The sequence below is a fragment of the Zalophus californianus genome, chromosome 1 (assembly GCF_009762305.2).
Source record: "Zalophus californianus isolate mZalCal1 chromosome 1, mZalCal1.pri.v2, whole genome shotgun sequence".
In the NCBI taxonomy this organism is placed as follows: domain Eukaryota; kingdom Metazoa; phylum Chordata; class Mammalia; order Carnivora; family Otariidae; genus Zalophus; species Zalophus californianus.
This window is the reverse complement of record NC_045595.1, coordinates 51,077,465-51,086,571: the sequence shown is the minus strand read 5'-3', so window position 1 is coordinate 51,086,571 and position 9,107 is coordinate 51,077,465. Positions and strand designations below refer to the sequence as shown.

At 43.0% G+C, this 9,107-nt stretch overlaps 1 protein-coding gene across 1 annotated transcript; it reads right to left on the bottom strand.

Annotated features, from left to right (window-relative positions):
• Nucleotides 1-6,639: 6,639 nt before the first annotated feature.
• LOC113917354 (glyceraldehyde-3-phosphate dehydrogenase-like) lies at nt 6,640-7,694 on the bottom strand. The gene has a single exon (XM_027585087.2). The coding sequence runs from the start codon at nt 7,654-7,656 to the stop codon at nt 6,655-6,657; it is 1,002 nt and encodes a 333-aa protein (XP_027440888.2). The 5' UTR covers nt 7,657-7,694; the 3' UTR covers nt 6,640-6,654.
• Between the last annotated feature and the right edge of the window lie 1,413 nt (nt 7,695-9,107).

The following is a 9,107-nucleotide window of genomic DNA, read 5'->3' as shown; positions in this document are numbered from 1 at the left end:
AAATGTCCCAGGGTGGGCTCCCTGCTCAGCAGGGAACCTGCTCCTCCCACTTGTGCTCTCTCTTGCTCTCTCTCAAATAAATAAATAAAGGGCGCCTGGGTGGCTCAGTTGGTTGGGCGACTGCCTTCGGCTTAGGTCATGATCCTGGAGTCCCGGGATCGAGTCCTGCATCGGGCTCCCTGCTCAGCGGGGAGTCTGCTTCTCCCTCAACCCTCCACCCTCTCATGTGCTCTCTCTCTCTCTCATTCTCGCTCTCTCAAATAAATAAATAAAATATTAAAAAAAAACAAATAAATAAAATCTTAAAAAAAATAAAACCAAAATGAAATACCTAGTTTGGTGGTTAAATTTTTTTTTAAATGGATAGTTACAAGTTCCACAAGGTATATAGAGAAATGGAACACTTATATGTTGCTGGTGGGAAGGCAAAATGATACAGCCACTTTGGAAAACAGTTTGGCCTTTCCTCAAAAAGTTAAACAGAATTACCACGTGACCCAGCAATTCTACTCCTAGGTATATACCCAAGAGAACTGAAAAACAGATGTTCAAACAAAAACTTGGACATAATGTGCCTAAAGCATTATTTGTAATAGCCCCAAAGTGGAAACAACTCAAATATTCATCAGCTGACAAACAGATTAAAAAAGGTGATTTATATATCCATATAGCGGAATATTAATTCAGTCACAAAAAGGAATGAAGTACTGTCCTGGTTCATGGTACAAGATGGATAAACCTTATCTGCATTGGTGGTATAGTAGTGAGTATAGCTGCCTTCCAAAATGGATAAACCTTGAAAATATTATGCTAAGTGTGAAAAAAACAGTGCCAAAAGACCACATATATGATTCCTTTAGTATGAAATTCCAGCAGAAGCAAATATAAAGAGACAGAAAGATTAGTAGTTGTGTAGGGCTAGAAAGAGGACATTGGGGGTAATAGCCAAAGGGTATGGGGTTTTTTTGGGGGGGGGAATGAGAATGTTCTGGAATTATATAGTAATGATGGTTGTACAACATTGTGAATATACTAAGAAACTGAATCGTAGGGCGCCTGGGTGGCTCAGTCGTTAAGCGTCTGCCTTCGGCTCAGGTCATGATCCCAGGGTCCTGGGATTGAGTCCCGCATCGGGCTCCCTGTTTGGCGGGAAGCCTGCTTCTCCCTCTCTCACTCCCCCTGCTTGTGTTCCTGCTCTCACTCTCTCTCTCTCTCTGTCAAATAAATAAATAAAAAATCTTAAAAAAAAAGACTCACTCTAAAAAAAAAAAAGAAACTGAACTGTACAGTTTAAAATATTTAAAACGGTGAATTTTATCTCAAAGGAAACTTTGGTCTCATGGGAAACTCATCTGCAGTTTCATCTAATGCAAAATGATACTCATAAGAGTTGTTGCAAGATTTATTTTTTTAATTTTTTTATTGTTATGTTAATCACCATACAATTACATCATTAGTTCTTGATGTTGCAAGATTTAAATGAGATTAACATGCTACCAGTCTCATAATTGAAGTAGACAATGCCCCTAAGATTAATACCGTGAAAACAAAACAAGGTTATTAAAATCCTGGCCAGATACTGTTCCCTACAAAAGGCTCTTACTAGGCTTTGAATGTAAGGCCCGTTCTCTATTCTTTAAAAGGATAAATTATCAAATATTAGAGACAAACTAGCACTATATGAGGCTTTCTTGACCTAATGAGAGGGATTAAAACATCGAAAAGATTCTCTCCACCTGATTCAGTGTTATTTAATGCATACCTTTATACTATCTAAAATCATTTCTGGGGCACCTGGGTGGCTCAGTTGGTTAAGCGTCTGGCTCTTGGGCGCCTGGGTGGCTCGGATGGTTGAGCGTCTGCCTTTGGCTCAGGTTATGATCCCAGAGTCCTGGGATCGAGTCCCGCATCAGGCTCCCTGCTCCTTGGGAGCCTGCTTCTCCCTCTGCCTCTCTCTCTCTCTCTCTCTCTCTCTCTGTCTCTCATGAATAAATAAAATCTTTAAAAAAAACTCATCTGACTCTTGATTTCAGCTCAGGTCATGATCACAGGATCTTGAGATCAAACCCCGTGGTGGGCTCCTCACTTAGTGGGGAGTCAGCTTAGGATTCTCTCTCTCCCTCTCCTCCCTCTGCTCCTCCTCCTGCTTTCCCTCTCTTTAAAAAACAAATAAGTCTTAAAAAATAAAATAAAATCATTTCTCATAAACAGATCTCACACTTGGGGGAACATTGCTCTAAGACATTATCTGCCTGTGGTATCATGGTAGGTGTTATTAAAGTGACAGAATTTATTGAGCATCTATTATATGTCAGGCATTCTTATAGGCACTAGGGATACAGCAGTGAAAAATTATTCTAAAACTTACATTCTAATGGAAAATAGAGACAATACAGGGAACATGTAACATTCCTGAGATGATAAGTATAATGGAGAAAAACTAAGCAAGCTGGGGGGATGACTGGAGAGAAGGAGGGGAATGCTTATTTTATATCAGTTGGTTAGGAAAGGCCTCTTTGATAAGGTGACAAAGCAGAGCCTGAAGGAAATGAGAGAGCAAGACATTTGGATATCTGGGAGAAGGGCATTCCAGGCAGAGGACAGGAATATGTTCCAAAGGGTCTGGGAAGATCCAGGAGGCCACTGTGGCTGGGAAGGAGTGAGTGAGGGGGAGAGAGAGGATTAGATGGGGTGGGTACATCATATAGGCCAATATTTTACAAATTATCATACATTCAAAAAGGATCACTCTGGCTGCTGAATGGGCAAGGATGGAAGCAGTTACCAGTCTATTTCAGTGGTCTGAATGAGAAACACTGACAGCTCAAACTAGGCTATTAGGGATGTGTGTGGTGAGACTTGTCAGATTCTGGTGTATTTTGAATGATGACTTGTCATTGCTGATGGATTGGATGTGGTTTTGAAAGGAAGGTAAAGAACAGGAGTTTGGGGGATGTATGCTGAAGAACTTCCACTAAAATGCTATGAAGAAAGTAAAAATGGATACATTCACTCTTTAAAGTTCTGGTTCTGGTTTATTGCAAAGAGTAATGTATTTTGGCTTATGTCAGAAAAACCCTGGTATCTGCTGTAAAAATATTGACTAATGTGGATCCTTGTTCCAAGATGCCAGTTTTGGATAAGTGACATATACATGTGGAAATAGAAGCTTCTAATTTCTTTCTGCCAGTAGTGTTATATTAAACTAAAGTGACCTCTGTGAAAATAAGCAAATGATTAAATTTGATAATTTCCATCAGATATAGTGACACAAATTAGGAATTCAGTGTTAGTTGTTCCCCTGAACCCAGATATCTATTTTACTCTAACAGCTGTCTATTCTTGCCTATTTTTAAGGCTAAAACAAAGTCATGTTTAGACATTCAAATAGTACAGCCACTCCCTAGCTTAGCCCCTTCCTTTGCTCTTTTACAGAAACAAGAATTATTAGCTACTACTTCCCTTAGTTCACATGGTGACTTCCTCCATGTCTCTAAATAACCTGCTTGTAGTGCTGTTTCTTGCATTTTCAATTTTGGTCATTATCTACAGACTCTGTTAGGGTACTTGAGGCTTAGCCTATTAATATCCCCACCATCCTACTTCCCTTCCCTTCTCTTCTCATTAAAGTTACAACCCAGTATGTTGGGTGCCTGGCTGGCTCAGTCAGAAGAGCGTTTGATCTTGGGGTTGTGAGTTCAAGCCCCACATTGGGTGTAGAGATTACTTTAAATAAATAAATAAATGTCAAGTTATAACCTGATACAGTTTGTCCCTCTATGTTAAATTTACCAGGTAAATTTAAGTAATATATTAAACATCTTTTTGTTTTATCAATTATAGACAGTGTCTCTTGATCCCCCATACTGTAAGATGTCGGTTTTGTCAGCACTCCTGGCCTTTTCTCTACCTGTTCTTCTGTCTTTGCGCTTCCCAATCTAATTTGTTAAAAGAGAATTCCATTTGGCAGGTTGGATTCCCGTGAAGATGTAATGGAAAGAAGGCAGGTCCCTACACCTGCTTCTCACTCAATAAACTACTGAAATTCCATCTTCCCCAAGAAAACCTTTTGGGACCTCACTGGGAAATGACTACAATCTTGTTAAGAGAATGATAGCCTGGGAGTCCATGAACTCTTAACCCAACGGACCTTTGGCCTGTTGGGTGTTAACAACCAGAGGGGAAAACAATCAGCTTTGGCCGTTCCCTAAATAAGCTGAGGTTTATTTACTTTTCCCATGCCCTTTCAAACCAAAGGCTATAAAACTGCTTTAGTAATATAACTCCTGTGAGAACTCTCTGATGGAATTAGTGACATCACAGTGAATTTTCAAGAAAATGTACATGAAATTTATTGTTCATCTTGAACTTCATATGGATAAGTAAGTTGATTGATCTAAGAGCAAGTTATTCATTTTGAAAGGAACTGTGTCTTGGCTGTAATTGAGATTATAAGGGTTGGGGGGGGAAGAGAGATGGTAATGAGCTGGGAAGCAAAACACTGCTGCCACCTAGTGGTTACTCATTCTGAAACACTGCAGTTCTTTAAAAGCACAGACAACAGAAAAGGAAACTAAGTACAGGAGACACCCAGCAAAGATCCTGAACCAGAGAAACTTGCATTTCCTCCTCCCTTGTTGGAGAAAGGTGTTGGTGAACATTTTGCAAATGGTCAGAGAGGCAAAACAAGGTATTAATGGGGTTAGCCTGTGAGAGGCTGCTCCTTTTGTGTCATCAGAAAAATTAACGGAGCACTGACAAAGGCAAACGGTTGTAGGTCAACATGGACAGCCACCAGATCTCTAGCCTGAAATGGCAGCTCCAAAAGGAAGCAGGAGGTACAACAAATGAACAGAGAGGGACCACCGTGGGGCAGGCCCCCTCGTACTGGTCACTGCTGCAGCAGCACGGGTCCAGAGGCAAAGCAGAATCAGAAGCCAGACCAGCAGGGATAAAGACGATCAAGTCACATAGACTCAGGATCACTGATCAGCAACAGCTCTGAAGACTGTGGTCTTGAGACTGCAGTACTGCCTGATTTAGAGTAAACTACTTAGGGAACAACAAAAGTAATGAACGCTATTTCATAATAGTCCTGGGGGGAGTAGATATTTTTATCAGCCCTGTTCTACAGATGATGAACTTGAGGCTAAGTCACTAGCCCAAAGTCACAGAACTAATGAGACTTAGAACCAAGATTTGAACCAAAGCAGTTTGACCCCAGAATCTGAGCTCTTAACTACAATGATTTCCTGCTTCCCTCAGGGAGAGGGAACAAGGGGTTTAACTCCTCTAACTCTACTGAATGTTATATTGAGGGATGGTTGTGAATTAGAACTCTGAAGGTGGTTTAGATCTGGTCCCAGATTGTCACCTACTTGCAGGAGGGTATTTAACTTTTCAGGAACCAATTTTCCTTACTTGTAAAATAGGAACATAAAGGAGAATATTTCATAAGTTTCTCTGAAGATTCACTGAGATAATACACGGTTTCTGGCATGTGGCAAATAAGACAGCTTGCCTACAAAGACGATTGCCAACAATTTTCATAATTGTAAGTCCTACTACTCCTCTCAACAAGAGGTGGAATCTATTTCCCTTCCCCTAGAATCTGGGCTGAGCTTATGATTTGCTTTGACCAGGGGAATATGGCGGGTGTGTTATTGGCTAGTTCTAAGCCAAGTCTTAAGAGGCCTGTCTTGCTCTCTTGGATCATTTGTGCCACTAGGTAAGGAAGCCCAGCCTAAACTCTTGTATGGTAAGAGACCACAGGGAGAAAGAGGCACCAGGGTGCCAGTGTCCCACCTGAGCCCACCCTATGAATGTGGCCACATGAGTGTACCAAGTGAGATCAGAACTGACTGGCTAACCTACAGAATTATGAGAAATAAATAATTGTTGGGGCACGTGGGTGGCTCAGTTGGTTAAGCATCTGACTTCGGCTCGGGTCATGATCCCAGGGTCCTGGGATCGAGCCCCTCATTGGGCTCCCTGCTCAACGGGGAGTCTGCTTCTCCTTCTGCCTCTGCCCCTCCCCCTGCTTTTGTGCACTCTCTCTCTCTCAAATAAATACATAAAATCTTTTAAAAAATTAAAAGAAATAAATTATTGTTGTTAAACTACTAAGTTTTGGAATAGTTTGTTATGCAGCAAATAGTCCTCAGTAGGGGTGCTTGAGTGGCTCAGTCAGTTGTCTGCCTTCTGCTCGGGTCATGATCCCAGGGTCCTGGGATCTAGCCCCACATCAGTCTCCCTTCTCAGCGGGAAGCCTGCTTCTCCCTCTCCTGCTCACCCTATTTGTTCTCCCTCTCTCTGTGAAATAAAAAAATAGATAAATCCTTAAAAAAAAAAGAAAAGAAAAAGTCCTCAGTAAATAGTATCTGTTAGTATTATAATTGGTGCTGGTGAGGGATTCAGCCAAATATCTGGCCCATCTTTTCTTTTTTTGGGGGGGGTACAGTATACTTTATTGATGGTACATGACAAGGTAGGGCTCCCCAAGCCCCTCCCCTTCTTCAGGGGGTCTGGGATGGAAACGGTGGAGGTCGGGAGATTCTCAGTGTTTTGCGGGATAAGTTGGGGCAGGGACTCCCCAGCAGTTGAGGGCCTCTCTCTTCCTCTTGCTCTCACTGGGGCTGGTGGTCCAGGGGGCTCTTACTCCTTGGAGGCCATGTGGACCATAAGGTCCACCACCTGGTTGCTGTAGCCGAATTCATTGTCATACCAGGAAATGAGCTTGACAAAGTGGTTGTTGAGAGCAATGCCAGCCCCGGCATCGAAGGTGGAGGAGTGTGTGTCACTGTTGAAGTCGCAGGAGACGACCTGGTCCTCAGTGTACCCCAGGATGCCCTTGAGGGGGCCCTCTGACGCCTGCTTCACCACCTTCTTGATGTCATCATATTTGGCAGCTTTCTCCAGGCAGCAGGTCAGATCCACGACGGACACGTTGAGGGTGGGGACACGGAAGGCCATGCCACTGAGCTTCCAGTTCAGCTCAGGGATGACCTTGCCCACAGCCTTGGCAGCACCAGTGGAAGCAGGGATGATGTTCTGGGCAGCCCCTCGGCCGTCGTGCCACAGCTTCCCAGAGGGACCGTCCACGGTCTTCTGGGTGGCAGTGATGGCATGGACGGTGGTCATGAGTCCCTCCACAATGCCGAAGTTGTCATGGATGACCTTGGCCAGAGGAGCCAAGCAGCTGGTGGTGCAGGAGGCATTGCTGACAATCTTGAGGGAGTTGTCATACTTCTCGTGGTTCACACCCATCACGAACATGGGGGCGTCGGCAGAGGGAGCAGAGATGATGACCCTCTTGGCCCCGCCCTTCAAGTGGGCCCCAGCCTTCTCCATGGTGGTGAAGACCCCAGTGGACTCCACAACATACTCAGCACCAGCATCACCCCACTTGATGTTGGCGGGATCTCGCTCCTGGAAGATGGAGATGGACTTTCCATTGATGACAAGCTTCCCGTTCTCAGCCTTGACTGTACTGTGGAATTTGCCATGGGTGGAATCATACTGGAACATGTAGACCATGTAGTTGAGGTCAGTGAAGGGATCATTGATGGCGACAATATCCACTTTGCCAGAGTTAAAAGCAGCCCTGGTGACCAGGCGCCCAATACGGCCAAATCCGTTCACTCCGACCTTCACCATCGTGTCTCAGGGACGCGGCTGGCACTGCACCAGAATTCGCAGCTGTCTGTCGAGCAGGGAGGAGCAGAGAGCCTGGCCCATCTTTTCTTAGGTCACTGATTTTTCTCTTTCACTGGAATAGGCTGGGAGAAACAAGAGATATATGTGCAGATGAACTCTGCTTATTACAAATACATCTCATCTTTTTATTAAACCAGAATATGGCTGGATATCCGCTCAGAGAGGCTTTGTTCAAATTGCCCTATACATTTGAGATAATATAGAAGCATATTTCTTCACACATTTACAATTCAGACTTTTTATGAGATTGGTTATGGTGGGAACTTCCAAAGTCTTTACGTTGGAGGTTTTGAGGCATGAACAGAGACTTACCCTCTTAATCCAGGATCTCAAAGCCCTGAGGATGATTCTTTAACTTTCATCTCCTTTTTCTCTCCTTCCCTAAATCTTCTCTTCTTCTGTCCGTACATATCCTTTGTCTTCTTACCAGGCCTTTCCTATCTCTTTTCCTTATTGTGACATAAGGAAACAAGATCATAAATAAGATCTTCCCTACCAAAATGTGAGCTCTGAGAAGGGGGAAACTTTTATCCATTTTGTTCTTTACAGAGCATTCTTTATTTAGAACAATGCCTGGCACACAGAATGCATGCGATAAATGTGTATTGAAGGAATTAAATAATGCATGTGAAAGCCCCGAGAACAGTGTCTGATACAGCGTAGATGATGCTCAATACATATAACCTATGACAGTTCAGTACTGCTATAAATGCGATCATTCACATTCATTTTTAAAAATGTTTTATTATTTTTAGTCTTTCTCCTTTTTCTTTCCACATTGTCCCTTTCTTCTTGTCTTTCTTTTTCTGTCATTGCATCTTCTCTTGTACTTTTACTTGTGGCCTGCCTGGGACCCTCATAGATGTTTCACCTTCATTCAGAGGATATGCAGAGAAAAGGTTTTGGAACTTTGTCTTGGGTGAAATAGAATTATTTGTGATTCACAGCTGAACTAGGATTACATGTAAAAGTCTGCTACTGAGGCGAGCCCAATTTTGGTGTTACTCAATATTGTAACCAGGGCCCTCGGTTATGGAAAAGAGCAAGCCTATTAAATAATAGCCAAACAAATGCTTGTACATGTCTCTGAGCGTGCGGGTATTCCTAATGCCTGTTGGTGAGTAACTCTGCTGCTCTTGGCAATAGGAATGTGACGAGAATCAAGTAGAACTGATTTAGCTAATTTTCTCTTCTCCTTTTTCTCTACAAGGGAATGGAAATGAACTACCACATAGTGGATCGGTCCTTTCTCAGGCTGGTAACATTATGGAATCTCCATTGAAATGCAAGCTGGACTGGCGGAAATCAGATTCCCATATTCTCTCATAAGCTGTTTGTCAAGGTAAATCCCATGCATTTTAAGATCATGACTTCCCCGGGCTAGATGAGAA

What these genes read in the sequence shown, in the direction of transcription:
- LOC113917354 (XM_027585087.2), bottom strand. Translation starts at nt 7,656, where the DNA reads ATGGTGAAGGTCGGAGTGAACGGATTTGGCCGTATTGGGCGCCTGGTC.